At 43.8% G+C, this 19251-nt stretch overlaps 1 protein-coding gene across 2 annotated transcripts; it reads left to right on the top strand.

Annotated features, from left to right (window-relative positions):
* The first annotated feature begins 2780 nt into the window (after positions 1-2780).
* Positions 2781-18379, top strand: Grsf1 (G-rich RNA sequence binding factor 1). Of its 2 annotated transcripts, none has more exons than XM_028889361.2 (10): positions 2781-3191; positions 5109-5265; positions 6318-6473; positions 7256-7399; positions 8135-8270; positions 11498-11682; positions 13125-13246; positions 14047-14182; positions 14767-14843; positions 17275-18379. In XM_028889361.2, the coding sequence occupies exons 1-9, from the start codon at positions 2838-2840 to the stop codon at positions 14814-14816; spliced, it is 1440 nt and encodes a 479-aa protein (XP_028745194.1). In that variant the 5' UTR covers positions 2781-2837; the 3' UTR covers positions 14817-14843; positions 17275-18379. The 2 variants fall into 2 exon arrangements, with proteins under 2 accessions (XP_028745194.1, XP_028745275.1); XM_028889442.2 differs by lacking the exon at positions 2781-3191 and adding an exon at positions 3276-3472.
* Positions 18380-19251: the final 872 nt, after the last annotated feature.

Below are 19251 nucleotides of genomic sequence, written 5' to 3'. Positions count from 1 at the left end.
GTTAGCCAAATGAATAATTCTCCAGCTTCTTTTCTCCTTTACAACCCTCCCAACTTCCTTTATGTAAAAAGGAGTTTTCTATTTGAATTTTGGTTTTACTCCTGACTAATCCCAGCACCTGGGAGGCAGAGGCAGGAGATCTCTGTGAGTTCAAGGCTAGACTGGTCTACATAGTGAGTTCCAGGACAACCAGGGCTACATAGTAACACATTGTCTCAAAAACAAACATACAAAAAAGCTACAAGTTATCCTTTTATGCACTGTGGGTTTTGGCAATTTTGACTAATACATTTTGAATGATTGCTGCAGCTATTAAACAAAACAAAACAACAACAATAACAAAAAAAGAGGAAAGCTGGGTGGTGGTGGCACATGCCTTTAATCCCAGCACTCAGGAGGCAGATGGATTTCTGTAAAGTGCTGTGTGAAACGAAGACCTAGGTTCCTTTCTCTAGCACAGTGTAAAAGCCATGTACATTAATTAGTATACATCCATAACCCCAGTGTGGGGAGGTAGAGAGACACATCTGGGGAGTCCTGCTGGACAGCCAAGCCAGTGGACGCGGTGAGCTCCACGTTCAGTGAGAGGCCCTGTCTAAAACATAGGTCAAGAGTGACAGAATGACACTCGATGTTGCCCTCTGGCCTGCACAAGCACACACAGAGACACAAAAAGGGAAAAGGAGGAGAAGGAGAATCTTCAATAACTCTGCAGGTTTTCCCTTGGGCTGATAATCTGCAATGAAGGGACAGCCCATCTTCTTTCTGGAAAGGAAAGTTTATAGGAGCTGTGATGACTGGGTGGATAGAACCCTTGCTGGCAAGTCCGACTACCGGAATTCTATCCCAGTGACCTACACGGAAGGAGGGAACTGACCCCTGAGCTATCTTCTGGCCACCACACTGGGGCCATGGTACCTGCAACAATAATAATAAATATTGTGTATTTATTATTATACAATAAATAAATAGATGCAATGGAAAAAGAACTATTTAATAGATCTGGCTGGGAGTATATACTTCGGTCAATGATTTCTTACCTGGGGTTTGGGAGGCATCTCTAGTCCCCAGCCTGAGAACTGGACAAGGAAGAAAGAAAGAAGGCAGACAAACCTGTAGGATGATTCTCAACCTGTGGGTTGTGACCCCAAGGGCGTCAAATGACCCTTTACCAGGGGGTAACCTAAGAACGTCAGAAAACACAGCTATTAACATTACCATTCATAACAGTAGAAAAATTATAGTTATGAAGTAGCAATGAAAATAGTTTTTTTTGTTTGTTTTGTTTTTGTTTTTTCGAGACAGGGTTTCTTTGTGTAGCTTTGCGCCTTTCCTGGAACTCACTTGGTAGCCCAGGCTGGCCTCGAACTCACAGAGATCCACCTGCCTCTGCCTGAAAATAGTTTTATGGTTGGGGGTCACCACAACATGAGGAACTGCATTAAAGGGTTGCACGCAGCATTAGGAAGGTTGAGAAACACTAGGATTTCTTTCTCACAGATGAAATGAGGAGCCTCTTCTCTTGGACAGTTCAGGTACAAAAGGTACAAACCACTCAGGTTTTCCCCTCTTTCTTCTTGGGCAGAGGAAGGTTTTTGTCTGGCAAATACTTAGCTTTCCTTATCTAAAAGTAGCCCAGGTTAAACAAACCAAAGTTTAAACAAAATAATCCTAACTATCTAAAAGGTAATATCATAATATTACTTTTAAAAATGTCTGTTTTGGGGCTGGCTTTGAGATGGCTTACTGTTCAAGAGCACTGGCTGCTCTTTCAGAGGGACCAGGTTCAATCCCCAGCACCCACATGGTGGTTTACAACCTTCTTGAATTCCAGTGCCAGGAGATCCAACGCCCTTGTCTGGTGTCCACAGGCACACACGTATATTTAAATAAAAACAATTAATTAAAAAGTCTGTATTGGTTTAAGATAAATACCATCGGATGACTGCCATTACACACTTTAAAAGATGTTTTAGAGCTAGCAATGGGGCAAAAATGAAAAGTGACGATGAAAAATGTGAAGACGGTTGCTTTACTTCAAGAAATTGAAAAGGCTGAATTTTGAAGTTTTTGAAATATGTTAAAATTTTCTGTGAAAGCTTGGGGGGAGGAGGTATCCACACCTCTACGAGGTTGGGGCGATCAAGGTTATTACCCTGCCACCAAGCTACACCCCACTGATACAGTTCTCCCACACTACCAGCCTCTCCATTTTTTAAAATCTAAGAACTATTTGTCTTTATCTGTTTTGCTTTTGACAGGTCCTGGCCACAGGAGGAAAACTGCAAACCACTCGTTGATTTATTTATAATCTCTGCACATCCATCTGTGACTATACTGTCTTATTAAGGAAGGTTTCATTGTGTGTGTGTGTGTGTGTGTGTTATAACATAAATTATACACACACACACAAAATCAGTGCTTCAGTTCAAAACAGAGTTGGCCTTCTGAACCCATCTCAAGGTTGAGGGTTCCCGAACGCCCCCTTCAGCATCGTCCCAACACGTTTTACAGTCAGGTATCACATTCCTTCCAGAAACATCTCAGCTCTACCTTGAGCAGGAGGGCCTAGATCTGATTCTACACCAGAGGCTCTCAGGTCACCCTGTCTGCACCCGGTCCGCACCGGGTCCGCACCCCTACCCGCCAGGCAGCCCCGCCCCCAGGGCGGAGCCCAGGCGGAGCCGCCCGCTCTCCTCCACCTCCGGGACTCCGGTCTCAGCGCCCCGGTGCGCGCGGCGCATGTGCGCGGAGCCCCCTCCCCCGCCCTGGATTCCACTTCCCCTCGGCTCGCGCCACAGCGGCCACCTCCGGGCCCCGCGCCGCCTCCGGAGCCCATGGCCGGGACGCGCTGGGTGCTAGGGGCGTTGCTCCGGGGCTGCGGCTGCAACTGCAGCAGCTGCCGGCGCACCGGCGCCGCCTGCCTGCCCTTCTACTCGGCCGCCGGCACCTTCCCGTCGGGCGTGTCGGGCCGCCGCCGCCTGCTGCTGCTCCTCGGGGCCGCCGCGGCCGCCGCCTCCCAGACGCGCGGCCTCCAGCTCGGGCCTGCGCCCGCCGGGAGACTGGCGGGTCCCGTCCCTGCCCGGCCCTCCGCCGCCGCGGCCGCCGCCGCGTCCTACTCGGCCCTGCGCGCCCCGCTGCTCCCGCGATCGCTGGCGGCCGCCGCGGGTCCGGCGCGGGGTTACAGCCAGGTACGTGGCGCCGCGCGCGGGAGGGACCCTCGGCGCCGGCCGCGCGCCCCGCGTCCGTCCGTCTGCCCGCCCGCCCGCCCGCGTGCGCGCCGGGGGATCCGCGGCACGCGCCGCACCCCCCGCCTCCCTCCCGCTCCGTCCTCCTATTGGGCACGGGAACAAGGGACGCTCTCCCCGGCCCCGGCTCTTCTCCTTGTTTTGTTCCCTCCGAGTCTGGGCGGTTGGGCAGTGTAAGTGTGGCTGGGGTGGATGTTGAGGCCTTGCTTCCCGCCGGGCCCATGGTAGGTTTTGGGGGGGCCGCCGAACGCCCCCCACCCCGCGTCCCCCTAGCCTTCTGCCCGCCCGCTGGAGGTGAAGCTGGAGAGGCCGGAGAGCCCGCGGAGGGTCGGGGCCGGCCGTGCGGTGGCAGCGGTGGGCCGGGTGGCTTAGGCCTCCTCGGCCGGCCACCGACGCGCAGCCAGCCCCGTGCGCACGGGAGCGTGGGCTAGCCTGGGAACGGCCCCCCGCGCGCCCCTCTCTCGCGCGTCCGCGGGGACAGGCGGGCATCCACCTGACTGAAGGTCACCTCTGCAAGTCCACTCGCCTTGACAGAAGGGCCTTTCGGGCCGCGGGTCTCCGCGGACGCGGAGAGCTGTGGGGAGATCGTGGGAAATTGGGGAGAACGTGTGATGATGGGCGGGGGCGTCCGTGGGTTGAGGATTTAGGGGCCTCGGTTGTGAACCGAGGCTCTTTTTCTCTATCGTTTCCCGTCTTTTGAGAAAGACGTTTTAAAAAATCATATTGCAAATGTTTTGTTTGTCCTCTGTATGTGAAGCATTTCTCTTTCGGGTCTTACATGGCATCCGGGAAGTGTGCGCACGCTTTTGGTCTGGCTACCCCCTGATGTCACGGGCCATGTTTATCTTAACTCAGTTTTGCGTCTGCTTGAATTAATGCTGTCTGGGAGGTGAATCTGCATGGCTGATGTCTGCCAGTAGCTGAGCTAATTGATTTGAATCCCAGCCCAATACTTTCTGCTGCCCTTTTCGGCAAAAGCCTGAGTTGTTAATGGAATTCTGGGAAAACACGGAAAGGAGCGGTGTTGCCTTTTATGTTCTTTCCCGTATCCACTTGTTCTCACGTTAATCCTTTACCTACGTCCCCATGTCTGTTTATTAACTCCCTTTGCCTAGCAAGTGAAGTGTCCTTCATTGAGTCCAACACGCAAGGCCAGCCGCTACTGTCTAGTACTGAGTTCCTTTTGCTGGCTCATGTTTGGCTTTTAATTTTTACCGTCCAATTTAGACAAATGGGATTGCGGTTTTTCAAATGCCACTATTTCCCCATCCCTCTTAAATCGGAATGTCCTATGTCTTATATCTCTTATAAGGCCATCTCATATCTTTATTCTTTTTTTCAGTATTTTTTAATCTCCAATATTTTATATTTTGATTATAACACATAAAGAACACATAAGTCATCTTGTTCTAGATAGTCAGTGCTTTGAGATGATAGCCTGAAATGTTTTGTGTGCATGAGGCCCTTAAATATTGTCAATTGCAGGGACCATTGTACCAATTTTAATGGAGTTACTCTTAACTGCCAGTGTTTGGAAGGCACTGTTGCCTTTAGTGTGTGTACTGCCACCAGAATATACTTGCATATTGTCTTAGGATATAAAATAGAAACCCAAAACAAAGCCACACTGGTAGAGTAAGCCTGTAGCCAGCACTCTGGAAGCTGAGGCAGGAGGATTATGGTGAGGTTGGGGCAGTCTGGGTTACATGGAGAAACACATGCTCAAACTGAAACAAAATTAGAGGATGGAGAAGTGTGTTTTTCACTTGGAATAACATTATGTGCATCTGTTTGTAGGTGTAAGCATTTTCTAAGTAGTTTGCCAAAAAAATATTTTTACAATTCTTTTTTTCTTAAAAGGAGTCCAAAACTACCTACCTGGAAGACCTCCCACCACTGCCCGAGTATGAGTTGAGCCCGTCCAAGTTAGGACAGGAGGTGGATGATGTTTATCTCATTCGTGCTCAGGGACTGCCTTGGTCCTGCACTGTGGAAGATGTTCTTAACTTTTTCTCAGGTATATCTTACATGTGTTTTGAGTAAGCAGTTTGGTCTGAGTGGAAGTCCTACAAAATCCAAGTCTAGATGCTCCGGAGGCAGCCCTGAGGGTGAGGAATGGTCCCTGTTCTGGCTGATTACCCATTCATACCATGTACCACTGTGGGTACCATATGTAGTACATACAGATTTAAAGACTGAATATAACAAAAGTAAGTACTGTTAAAATTATGGAGTGTGAAATCAGTTAGCACTCAAGTTTTACTATGTGCGTAACTATGCCCACGGGGATCTGTAGTAGAGTTTTAGAAGATCCTCGCCAGTTCTCTTATGTCTGGGAGATTTCCCAGTGTGTGGTCAGTTTTTATTACCACTCTGTGATTTTAAGTTTTCCTCTTAAACTGAACGTATCAACTACTGTAAACTCGATGGCGCCATGTGGGTCAGACATTCTAGAAGTCACTCACTGCTTATGTTTTGGGTTTGCATAATAAGAAATGCACAGTATAAAGTTGTCTTTGGGTGTAAGGAAAAGGGGAAAGTTAGATTATTGTAGGGATTATTTTTGCAGGAAGTACTTTATGGATCTGTTTTTAAAGGAAGATACCATTTAATGGTTGGGCAACAGTGAGCTTCTGAGCTTGGTTTGCTTTCTTTTTTTTTTAATCTCCTCTCCTCCACTCGCCAGGGTCTCCCTATGTAGCCCTGGCTGTCTTGAAACTCACTCTGTAGACCAAGCTGGCCTCAGACTCAGAGATCCGCCTGCCTCTGCCTTCCAAGTGCTGGGATTAAAGGCATGCGCCACTTATCTTTTCTACTTGGAACAGACATTTTTAGACTCTGCCACCACCTTCATTAGCATTTGGATGGTTTCAGTGGGTTTAAGTAAAGAATCTGGGAGTGTTTGAAGGAGGGGAAAATATGACATGAGTGTGTTGTACAAAAAGATGAAGAGAATTTGGTAGGCATTTTTGGTTCCTGCATTGTTGGAAAATTGCATTGTAGTGATATGTAAAATTGAGACAAAAGTTTGATTTCTACTTTTAAGTGACTTTAATCATGTGTTTTTAGATTGCAGGATCCGCAACAGTGAGAATGGAATCCATTTCCTCTTAAATAGAGATGGGAAACGGAGGGGCGATGCCTTAATTGAGATGGAGTCGGAGCAGGACGTGCAGAAGGCCTTAGAAAAGCACCGGATGTACATGGGGCAGCGCTACGTGGAAGGTGTGTGAACTCAGGTGAACTCTGAGCTCTGTAGACTGTCAGCTTCTCCAGGCAGTTGTCAGGACATCTTTAACAGTGGTACAGTAGTTAGAGGTTACACATCTTACTGGGTTTTTTATTAGCTTACTAAGAATTAAGTGTCATTAGCATTTTTCAAACAGCGGGTTAGGCATTATTTTACAGCTTGTGAAAGTGAAGCACGTGTGTGTCTGTATCTGGGTGTGGAATGTATATGTGAAGGCTGGCACCTGAGCTGACAGGTGTCCGATCCCTTGCAGCTGGAGTTAGTGGAAGGTCGTGAGCTACCTGCTGGGGTTGCTGGGAACCAAACTGGGTCCTCTTGGAAGAAAAGTGCGTGCCTCTAGCTGCTGAGCTATCTCTTCAGCTCTGCTTGCTCTCTCTCTCACTTTTTTAAAGATAGTTTTTCTGATTCTTTGTGTATGTGTGATAGGGTCCACATGGCGATACTAGAGAACAGCTGGAGGAAGTTGATTCCATTGTGGATTCTAGTGCACTTGGAACTGCTGAACCGTCTCCTTGGCTCAATCTCAGTTTTCAAATCTAAAGTATTGCCCAAGTTTATCATAAAGTTGTGAGGATTAAATGATTATAACTGGAACACAGTAAATATTCAGTTAATGTTACTTGTTATATTCTTGACAGATTAAATTCATAAGGATTAAAACAATGTTTGAATTCAACAGTGTAATTTGATTTTTTTTAAGTTGGGTTTCCTTTGTTGTGTAAGTTTTGAATACATTTTTGTGCTTTTTTTTTTGTAGTATATGAGATAAACAATGAAGATGTGGATGCCTTAATGAAGAGCCTGCAGGTCAAATCTTCACCTGTGGTAAATGATGGTGTGGTTCGCTTGAGAGGACTTCCTTATAGTTGCAACGAGAAAGACATCGTCGACTTCTTTGCAGGTGCTTGGCAGTTATCGCGTGTTTGGACTTACATTCTTTTTGCCATCATTATTCTTCTTCCTTTTGTACCTTGGATGTGTTTCAGTCTTTCAGACAGATCTTCGGGGCATGTCAACTTTCAGAATAGTTCCATGACATTTGTTTAACTATGAAGAAACTATTTTCTTAAAATAGTGGTCGTATTTGTCCAAGACAATAATAATTTACATGACTTAAAAGCGTCTGGGCTGGGGATGTAGCTCAGTTGGTAGATTGCTTGCCCAGCATTCACAAAGCTTTGTATTAGATCCCAATACCACATAACCTGGGTATGGTGGTACACACCTATAATCCCAACACCAGGAAGAGGAAGAAAAAGCATTATCTAACTTCTAGCTGCAAAATATGCCTGTCAGTAACTCTGCTTGTTTAAATACTGTCTCCTAAAATATAACCAGTGCATCCTCCCCCCCCTCAGCTGAGGAAAAACTGAGGGAGATACATGTGTATATCTTTTTAACATTCCCAGGGCTTCAAACATACTATGAAGCCAAGGCTGACCTTGACTTTGTATCTGCCTGTCTTTGCCTGACAAGGGCTGGGGTTTTAGTTACATAATGATTCTTTGTCCTTGAGCTTGTATGGCTTTGAAGTTGGTAAATAGTATCTAAATGTTATTAGCACATGAATAAACTAGTTAGGTCTACTGGAAAAAGCTGCTGTGGGCAACACTGATCTGTAAATTCTGTATCTTAGGACTGAACATAGTAGACATTACTTTCGTGATGGACTATAGAGGAAGAAGGAAAACAGGGGAAGCCTATGTGCAGTTTGAAGAACCAGAGATGGCCAACCAAGCACTATTGAAGCACAGGGAGGAAATTGGTAACAGGTGAGAGAAGCAGCTGTTAGCGGAGCTCTCAGTGGTTTTGAGGAGTGTATTATACTGTGGCTGTCAGATTGTCCAAACCTAGGAAATGCTCATCACCCGGATGAATTTCTTTGATAATGTTGAGTGGGAGGTCTAAGTGACAGGCAGTCCTTAAAATCCGAGTGTAGCTGTGTCCTGTGTTCCCTTTGTTTGCTTCTGTTTTTCAAGACAGGCTTTCTTTGTGTAGCCCAGGCTGTCCTGGAACTTGCTAATGGATCAGGCTGGCCTCACACTTGCCGGACTCCTGCCTCTGCCTCCTCAGTATTATGTGTGTGTCACCACTGCTGTCATTCAAAGAAGTGGTGTCCACCTCATAGTCCTCGTTGTCTGTCCGTCCTGGGATTTACAGATGGAACCTAGGGCTTTGTGCATGCTAAGTGAGGTGCTTTATCAGTGAATTGTACTCATGTATTCACCATGTAACCCAGGCTGGCCTTCAATTCACAGTCACTGAAATTTTATTATTTATGTGTATGTGTACATATGAGTACACACATGTGCCATAGCTTGTCTTTGGAGTCAGGACAGTGTGGACATCATTCCACCATATCTGTTCTGGAGATCAAAATCATACCACCAGGCTTGGTAACAAGTGCCCCTACCCACTGGGCTATCTCACTGGCTCCTGAACTTGATTTGTAGCCCAGGATGGCCTAAAACTGATCCACCCCTAATACTGGAATTGTAGCTGTATACCACTGTGCCTGGTAGTATTAGGATAATTCTTGAATTTCTCATTAGCTGCTTAGAGTAGTTCTGGAGAAGTTATTTCTTCGTAGCTTTTAGTGTTTTGTATAGATTTGACTATGCAAAATCAACCTGTGAAAAGAAAAAGAAAAAAAACTTTCTATTTGTCTGCTTTTGTTATTATCAGAAAATTTTTGGGGTATGCTAACTTTGTAAAAGAATATGCTTGTTTAGTTCCAAGCCTTAGATTCTTTTTTTTTTTTGGTTTTTTGAGACAGGGTTTCTCTGTAGCTTTGCTCCTTTCCTGGAACTCACTTGGTAGCTCAGGCTGGCCTCGAACTCACAGAGATCTACCTGGCTCTGCCTCCCGAGTGTTGGGATTAAAGACGTGCACCACCACCGCCCAGCTCAAGCTTTAGATTCTTAAAAGTCCAGTGTGGTGAGGTTTTGGAATCCAGCTCCTCAAAACCTTTACCTTGAATGGCCAAGAGCAGTTTAATGTGGGAATTAAAAAAAAAAAAAAAAAAAATCTTGGGCTCGGCGGGATGGCTCAGCAGGTTGAAGTGCCTGTTCACCAGCTGAGGACCTAAGTTTAACCCCAAACCCATGTCAAGCAAGACTAAAGGAGAAAACAGACTCCAGAGCTGTTCTTTACCTCCACACACACTCACACCCACACACATTTACTGTTGTTTTTAACAAGATCTCAATCGTTAGGAGTTTACCAATGAAGACTGGTAGCCAGATGCTGGGGTGAAAGCCTGCTAGCTCAGAGGTGGCAGAGGAAGCACCCAGCTGATCTTTCTCTTCTCAAACTGGATGTCCCTCTCTTCTACTTCCTGTGCATCTCTCCTGACTCCCCCTTATTCTGTGTGGTTTTTTTCTTAATAATCCTACGTTCACTTCCTGTCAGCTGGTTGCTTGCTCCGCCTCTTGACCTGTGGTTGACTATTTAGTCCTGTTTACAGTATTCAAGCAGAAAGCTCTTGGATTAAAAGTGTGTGTTAGAGCTGAGCCACACCACAGCTAGTAACAGGTTTTTCCAGTAAATAATGCAATCTTGGGGTTCACAGTGTGATCAAATATCCTGCCGTAATTTACACAATAATAAGTTTAAGAGAAAACATTTTGGAAAAGGAAGCTATAAATAAGATGACTTAGAGGTTATGTATGGTCAGACTTCTGTAACAGTTTTCTAGTGGCCCGAGAACTTTGCATCGTCTGTGTCCCAGGGACCAAAAGCTCTCCCATTGGGCCTCATCTCTTAATGGCTCCATAGTATCTCCCAGTACAGTGTTTCCTCTGTGTAGTCCTGGCTGTCCTGGAACTTTCTCTGTAGACCAGGCTGGCCTCCAACTCACAGAGATCCACCTGGCTCTGCCTTCCGAGTGCTAGAATTGCAGGTGTGTGCTGCCATGCCCAGCTTCCAGGTTACTTTTCATGAACATACTTAACTTTAGTGTAGTTGTTCTCATGAAGCAAAATAATACTATTATAAAATATTTTAAGTAGATGGGATGTGATGTTAGCTTGTAAGTTTTTCACTTGAAAGGGGGAGCAGGGAGCTCACAGTTATGGTATGTTTGCACAAAAATCATCTAAGTACTGTGAGATTTAAATTTTAAAAAGGTCATATTTGTGTCAGGTGGCGGTGGTGTACGCCTTTAATCCCAGCACACAGGAGGCAGAGTCAGGCAGATCTCTGTAAGTTCGAGGCCAGCCTGGTCTACAGAGCGAGATCCAGGACAGGCTCCACAGCTACACAGAAAAAAACCTGTCTCAAAAAACCAAAAAAAAAAAAAGGTCATATTTAATATTTAATAAGCTCTTTCAACGGTTGGGCAGTGGTGGCACATCCCAGCACTTGGGAGGCAGAGGCAGGAGTTCAAGGTCAGCCTGGTCTACAGAGTGAGTTCCAGGACAGCCAGGGTTGTTATACATAGAAAACTTGTCTTGAAATACCAAGTAGTAGTAGTAGTAATAATAATAACAACAACAATAAGCTCTTTCAAAAGACACAATTTAAAAACTACCTAAGTAAAAAGTACCATATATATGTAAACATAAATAAATGAGTCTGATATTTTGGAGCAAAAGTCTTATTGACTAAAATTAGCATGTTGACCTATCCTGTTGAAAGCACTTTGTCATAAACTAATGTGTAGGTGGACTTTTTATTCTTGCTGTTATCTTTGGATATCTATGTGTTTTAAGCTGTGGAAATATATACATACCTGGTTATTTTGATTTAAAAAAACTGGTATGTTGTGTGTGTGCACGTGCCACAGAACACTGGAAGAGGATGTCGGATCTCCTGTGCTGGGCTTACAGACGTTTGTGGGCTGCCTTGTGTGGGTGCTGGGAACTGAACCTGGGTTCTCTGGAAGAGGAGCAAGTGCTCTTAGCTGCTGAGCCATCTCTCTAGCCACATGTATCTAATGATTATTATTTTAAGTTACTCTACACCATTTGTGCCTTTTCATTTTGCTTTGTTATTATAGGTACATAGAGATATTTCCAAGCAGAAGAAATGAAGTTCGAACACATGTTGGAGCTCATAAGGGAAAGAAAATGGTGTTGTCTCCTCCTGCTAAATATATAACTGAGCCAGAAGTGGTATTTGAGGAACATGAAGTCAATGAGGATATTCGGCCTATGACAGCTTTTGAAAGTGAGAAAGAGATAGGTAAGGTCCTGCCTCTTCTGAAGATTGTCTTGTGTGTTTAGGTTTTGTTAAACTGTTTTCATCATCAGCGTATATAAAATTAGGAGATTCAGAACAGAGGGGTTGAGTTAAAGATTGAATATGAGTGTAGAATGTACTTTGTCTAGATACACAAAGGTTTAATTATGTTTTTAAATAAAAATTTGCATGTGTTTGTATGAATATCTATGTGAATCCACATGTGTGGAGGTCAGAGGACAACTTCCAGAGTTGGTTCTCTCCACTAGGTGACCCAGGAATAGAACTTACATTGCCTTTACTAATGGAACAATCTTGACTGACAGCTATAGTTAGTTTTTAAAATTACTATTATTTTTAATTAGTGTATTGTGTTCGTGTACATGTGCTAGTACCCATGGAGGCCAAAGGGCATCCTAGAGCTGGAGTTACAAGCAATTGTGAGCTGCCTGATGTGGGTTCTGGGAACTGAACTCGGCTCCTCTGCTAGAGTTGTGCATGCTAGCCACTGAGCCATCTCTCCACAACATTCTATTAGTTTATATTACTATTATTACTTATTTTCTGTGTGGGTGTAAATCTGTGTATCACATAGTACCTTCAGGTCCCCTGGACAAGGAGTTACAGGCAGTTGTGAGCCACCGTGTGGGTGCTGGGAATGAAGGAGCAGCCAGTGCTCCTGACCACTGAGCTATTGTTCCGACACACACCACTTGTTTGTTTTCTACCCCGATCATTTTGTAGACTGTTTCAGAAGCTGGGTAGTGCAAATGTAACAGATCAAAGAAAAAATGCCAGCATTTAAACTCAAGTGGGAAATCATTTGGATAGACAGCAGGATGTTGACTAAGGACTTTTGTTTGCCTCTGGATTTAGTTCTTTCATCTGTAACTCCTAAGCAACATTTTGGATCGTTGAAATTTGGAAATGCTTACAAATCCAGTGCTCTGGGATCATCCCATCCCTATATTTCCTATCTTTTTGTTTTTAGTTCCTACAACTGAGACAGTTTCTCTTATTTTACAGTTTAATTAGTGGCTATTTTATCTTATGGTCACTTGAGATGAAGTCTTCACTTGGGAATGGCTTGAGTTCCTAAGTGCTTTTTTTTTTTTTTTTGGTTTTTCAAGACAGGGTTTCTCTGTGTAGCTTTGCGCCTTTCCTGGAACTCGCTTTGGAGACCAGGCTGGCCTGGAACTCACAGAGATCCGCCTGACTCTGCCTCCCAAGTGCTGGGATTAAAGGCTTGCGCCACCACCGCCCGGCCCTAAGTGCTTTTAATGGTTGTTCAGGTGACAGCTGTTAAGTAGCAGAAATGTCACGTTTTGCCTTTAAAGCCCATGTGCTCTAGGGTCAAGATGAATTAAGGATTTTGACTTAAAGGTCATATCTCATTATAATCTGCTAATAGTTTTGTGTCCTTGACTTTTGTTGTTTTTCCTCAGAGCTGCCTAAGGAGATGTCAGAAAAACTTCCAGAGGCTGTTGATTTTGGATCTACACCATCACTTCATTTTGTCCACATGAGAGGATTGCCTTTCCAAGCCAATGCCCAAGACATCATAAATGTGTGTGGCAGTAAGCTTCGTAGGCTTGAGCAGTCTACAGTTGGACTTGTGTTAATTTGAGGAAAGTCGGGGAAAAGCACTAATTATGGAGTGTCCTTTGTTAGCTAGCATCTCCATCCCAGCAGAGGCTCGTTCCATCCTCTGTAGCTGAAGTGCGAGCCTGACAGAGGACATGATCCCAGTAGTTTGAGGCCAGCTTGGACACTGTAGTTAGAGCCTATCACTTCCAAAAAGCGTATTATAATTTAAAGCGGAAAAACATCAGGATTTTACACAGACAAATAAGGTGTAGGTTTAATAATCCGCATAAGAAAGGTTGGTTTTGAGTAAGTTGGTTTACTCCATTTAGTTGTAGATTAGGTCCTTAGGCTCCGGCTGCCAGTACAGGGCAGCTGTTGCATTCAGGGGCTGTGTCCCTATACTCTGTTGAAAGTGCTCTTCATACAGCTACCTACTGAACCCAGCTTGGCTTCTGGGGAGTAATGATTTTGTTCTCATGGTTGACTGGGCGTTTTGGCTTGCTGCCACTTGGCAACAGCTTTTAAAAACTATCGTGTGAAATTTGGAGGGGTGGGGGGCTAACCATGGTGTGTATATGGAGGTCAGAAGTCACCTATCGGGAGTCAGATTTCTTCTCCCACCATGTGGTCCTGGGATTGGCCGGTCAGTGCCTTTACTTGCCGAGTCATTTTCCCAGTGTCTTCACCCAGTATATATCACTGGGTATTATTAACTAGAGAAAAGACGGGAATGAATTTACCCTTCATAGTTCAGCTGTTTGTTTGGCTGGCCTTGTCTAGTTCTTTGCTCCGTTGAAGCCTGTGAGAATCACCATGGAGTACAGCTCTAGTGGGAAGGCCACTGGAGAAGCTGACGTGCACTTTGACACCCATGAGGACGCCGTGGCAGCCATGCTCAAGGATCGGTCCCATGTTCGTGAGTATGACCGTTGTTCTCCGTCAGCAAAGCTTTGTTCAGTCAGTCACTGGGGAATTGGCCTGCAACTTTTCCTTTGCAAATTGCATTCCTTTAGCACTACTAAATTGAAAGCCAAGGATCAAAATTTGTCCGATTATTTTGCATATTTCTGTCTAGAGATAGTTTTTCTTGATGTCTACCTGTTTTTGTTTTTTTAATTTTACGTATGTATTTAGCTTGAGTCAAAGTCTCACTGTGTAGCCTAGACCAGCATCAGACTCAGAGTTCTCTTTCCTTAGGTTCCTCTGTACCAGGGTTACAGATGTAGGCCGGCACCCCTATATCATAATAGTAACCGTTATTATCATTTGAGATGGGGATCTTACTATGTTATCCAGATTGATCTCAACTCAAGGGGCTCAGGTGAGCCTCCACTTCAGCATCTAAGTAGCTGGGCATAGAGGTGTGTGCCACCACATTTAGCTTTGTTTTTTATTTAATTAGGGAAAGGGTAAAGGATTTGTGTTGCTCTCTAAAGTATGATTAAAAGGGCTTTAAGTATTTTTTAGTCTTTGGAAAACTAACTTTTTTTTTTTATTCAGAACATAGGTATATTGAGCTGTTCCTAAATTCATGTCCTAAAGGAAAATAAGACTTGAGCAGAACCCCAGATGATAAGGTAATTAAACTACAACTGTGGAAAAACTTGTGTTAATTAATAATCAATTCACTAATTGGTAATATGACAGAAACCATTCTCTCCAGTAAAGATCAAATTAATGATTGTGAAGCATCAATATAAAAAATTGTGAAAAATAAAATTGATTGTGTATGGCTTTAAGCATCATCTTTATATAGAATATTTTTGCATAATTCTTCACATCATGCTGTATGTCTAAACTAATTGTACAGCTATGGTTAATAGCTATAACCATAACACAGAAAATGTATTTTACATTAGCTTTTTATTCCTTTAAAACTTAAGTACATTTCTTCAGTTGTAATATATCTATACACACCAACACACACATAAATTTCTTTTTAGAATTTCATATTTGAGTGCTCTATTTCATCTTTTCTACCCTTATCTTCCAATTCCTCCCAAGCTCCCTCCTTCCTCTCAAATTAATGGCTACTGCATTGAATATTTTATACACACATGTAGCAGGAATCTTAAAAGATCTTATTAATCAAACCTGGAGGCAGGTATTGGGGTGAACGCTGGATGATCAGAGAAGCAGAACAAGCCACAGTTATCTCACCTTGCCAATTCCTCAGCTGATCCTGTTTCCTCAGGCTGGAAGCCTCAGAGTCCTCATCCAGAATGAATCTCAGCTGAACTGCTTCTCGATAGCCTAGAAGCTTAACTAGCCTAGTTCCTGGTCCTCACACCTTATATACCTTTCTGCTTTTCTGCCATCACTTCCTGGGATTAAAGGCGTGAGTCACCATGCCTGGCAGTTTCCATTGTGGCCTTGAACTCACAGAGATCCGAATGGATCTCTGCCTCCCAAGTGATAGTATTAGAGGTGTGTGTGCTACCATTTTCTGGCCTCTATGTCTATCTAGTGGCTGTTCTGTCCTCTGACCCCAGATGAGTTTATTAGGGTGTACAGTATACTGGGGGACGCAATATATCACCACACACACACACACACACACACACACACACACACACACACACACACTCACTCTCTCTCTCTCTCCCCAGATAAGTTTATTAGGATGCACAATATATTGGGGGACACAATAGATCAACACACACACACACTCTCACACTCACTCACCCCTATGGTGTCCTTTAGTGTTTCCTGTATGTTTGTTCTGAGCTGAGCACCTGGGATTGGATAGCCTGTCTGACGTCTCATCCCTAGAGAAAGCTGATTATTCTCCCTTTCAGCAGTTGATCGCCCGCTAGCTCTTCCTTTTTCCAAGACAAGGTTTCTCTATGTAACTGTCCTGGCTTTCCTGGCACTCTGTAGCCTAGGCTGGCCCTGAACTCACAGAGATCCATCTGCCTCTGCCTCCTGAGCGCTGGGATTAAGGCGAGCGCCATCACTTCCCAGCTGATTCCTATAGCTCTTGTTCCAGGGTGGAGCCTCTGAGGTTTCCGCCATCCATGTTGACATGCCAGCTGGTGGTGTCATCCATATTACTGAGATTTCACAGTTCAGCCTTCCCTCTCCTGTCTAGAAGACTCTGCTACCTCAGGCATGCTGAGCGCCTGGCATTTGTCCTTTTCCCACCCCTCTCCTGAGATGCTTCCTAAGCCTTGGTGTGGGGTGTGTAGTGCATGTATCAGTGCGGCTGGCCACCCACAGTCCTTTATTCTGTGCATTTTACCAGTTTTGGATCTCTGTAATAGTCTTTCTCGTGCAGAAAGCTCCTCTGATGAGGGTGAGTGCTGTACCGAATGTGGTCTTATCATTGTTTCAGAGCTAATTTGGCACTGTTTGATTTTTTTCATGTCATAATTTTTTCTTTTTTCTTTTTTTTTTTTTTTTTTTTTTTTGAGGTGGTTGTTGGTTTTGGCTTTTTGAGAAGGGGTTTGTATTATATAGGCCAAGCTAGCCTTGAACTTTTAATCCTCTCAGTTTAGTGTCCTGAGTGCTGGGGTTTATTTTCATGTATACTGCACCTGGCTGTAAAGTAAGTTTCTGTCTTAAGTACACGATGTCATATCTAGGTTAACTTACCTGCAACATTTGGCTAGACACATCTTAATGTTGCTTCTCTTATAAACATGAAGTGCTCTTTTTCTTTCATGTTTGAATGTGTTTCAGTATAGTGCGCTGTAGCTCTTTTCTGAATGTAATGATGGATTCTTTAAGGAGCTTGCTGTCTTTTAAAAACATGGTAATATATTTTTGGACATAAAGCTCCAATACTTTATAACTGTTAAACACATATAGATCAGTTTTCTGCAAAAACATATTTTGTGTTCACTTCTGGATTTATTCCAGGCTGTGTACCTAATGCCTAATTTTCCTTACCTGTTTTGTTTTATTGGCTAATGGGGGAGGGTTGAATTTGTCATTTTAAGCCATGTGGGGAAACATGCAAACATCCGTCATTGTGAATAAACACACAGCACTTTTGTTTGTTTTCAGGATGAAGCAGGAAGCATCTCATTTGCACATCTCTCGAACATGGGATATAAAGATCCACTCGATTGGCAGCGGCCGCTGGAGAAGGGATCTGGGCAGCTAACCATAGTGCTTCTAAGAAAATTCATGGTGGAGTGTTCAGATCGAGAAAGATTCAGTTTAGAATTATGAAATAAGCTACAAATTTAAAATTCCGTTTAAACAGTCCTGGATCTGATTGAGAAAGTCTGGTTTCTGTAACTTAGTTTTCTGTTGTAGAAGATATATTACAGTTGTGAGATGATGTTTCCATTCAGTGCCGCTCTTCAGAACCTTACTCCCGCTTGTTTTTGCCTATGATTGAGAGCTCTGATATAAAACTTCTCATGGAATAAAATAATGGTGTATTTTTACCAAACACTCACCAAAGCAAGGGAAAGTCTCAGAACTTTAATAAGCCAGTGTGATCTGATCGGTACTGTTTAATTTTGTCTGTATTTGATTGTGTAGGAGTAGAAATTTTACAACATACAAACCACAGGTTATTGAGTGTAAGTGGTCACTTGGCAGTTTTATCTTTAGAGACAGTTTGCCTCCCTAAGCCTTGACCTAAAGGCTTTTAACGTGGGTGCCTGTCTGTGTCACAGAAGTCTAGGCTAACTTAAAACCTCACTGAGTCTCCCTTTCCTTCACCCTTTTTTTTTTTTTTTTTTTGGATTTAGACCAATCCTAAGGCTGTTTGTTAGGTTTAAAATCATGCAGTGACACATCAAAGCAGTCCAGACTGGTAAGGACATTAATAGCTTCACTTGAATTAAACCAGCTCTAGATAGGAAAACACAAAACCAATCTGAGTCTCCTCATTTGCTTTCCCAGTGGGGTGGCCACCCCATATGTAGAACAAGTAGGGGTGCCTTGCTTCAATAAAACTAGCATTTAATATAATTGTGTGGAGGGTGTATGGATAGAGCTGTATTTCTGTCACGTTGTGGCAGTACCTTCTGCTTTAATACTAAATAGCTTGTTATTTAAATATTGGACAAAATGGCTGGCTTCAAAAATAGTCATTAATAAACTTAACTTTATGTATGCCTGTGTAGAAGAATTAAAGTTCTGTATATTTTCTTTACCTTGTTCCTGTTTTCGGGGTGACAGCTGCCACCAAGAGATAACAAATCTCACTCTGTTTTGTTTTTGTTTTTCAAGACAGTTTCTCTGTGTAGCTCTGGCTGTCCTGGAACTCACTCTGTAGGCCAGGCTGGCCTCAAACTCACAGAGATCCACCTGCCTCTGCCTCCACCTCCACCTCCTGAGTGCTGGGATTAAAGGCCCAGCAACCACCACTGGCAACAATTCTCATTCTTAAGATTGAATTTTCAGAGCTTACAGAGAAGTGATAACCTGGAAATGTGTATCACTTAGTACATAACTGTTTTTGATTACTAGCTAAGGGTCAAGACAACTGTCCTGTAGACAATAAGTGGAGGTTTGTTTCAGGTGAGAGATTACCTAAGAGTGTTTATTATTGGAATGTATGAGTCAACTAAATTTTGTTTTTTTATTATATCAAGTCCTGGTGCATTAATATATAAGAGATGGTTTTCAGGTATGTTTAAAAAAATCAATAAGAAAGTGGCTTAGGGTTGTGTACGGTAGTGGTGGCATACAAGTTTTTAATCCCAGCACACTGGATTAAAGGTGGGCAAATCTTGGTAAGTTTGAGGCCAGAGTGGTCTAAATGTTGAGTTCCTGGCCAACTAGGCTACACAGTTGAGACCCTGTCTCAAAAACCAAACAAACCATACACACTAGAGGCAGAGATAGGCAAATCTCTGCAAGTTTGTGGCAAACGAGGGCTACATAGTGAGACCCTGTCTCAAAAATCAAACAAATTATGGCTTGTGGGATATTTGTACACTGTGTGAAAACGTATTGCTGTGATTGGTGTAATAAAAACCTGAATGGCCAATAGCTAGGAAGAGATTAGGCAGGACTTCCGGG

The sequence above is a fragment of the Peromyscus leucopus genome, chromosome 10 (genome assembly GCF_004664715.2).
Source record: "Peromyscus leucopus breed LL Stock chromosome 10, UCI_PerLeu_2.1, whole genome shotgun sequence".
NCBI lineage: Eukaryota > Metazoa > Chordata > Mammalia > Rodentia > Cricetidae > Peromyscus > Peromyscus leucopus.
Note: the sequence above shows the minus strand (reverse complement) of the source record. Positions and strands in the feature narration are given on the sequence as shown.

Bases quoted from the DNA above. Each gene is read 5' to 3' on its own strand.
- Grsf1 (XM_028889361.2), top strand. From the start codon at position 2,838: ATGGCCGGGACGCGCTGGGTGCTAGGGGCGTTGCTCCGGGGCTGCGGC. The intron at 5,266-6,317 runs GTATATCTTACA...ATGTGTTTTTAG, and splicing joins TGTTCTTAACTTTTTCTCAG to ATTGCAGGATCCGCAACAGT. The intron at 6,474-7,255 runs GTGTGTGAACTC...TTTTTTTTGTAG, and splicing joins GGGGCAGCGCTACGTGGAAG to TATATGAGATAAACAATGAA.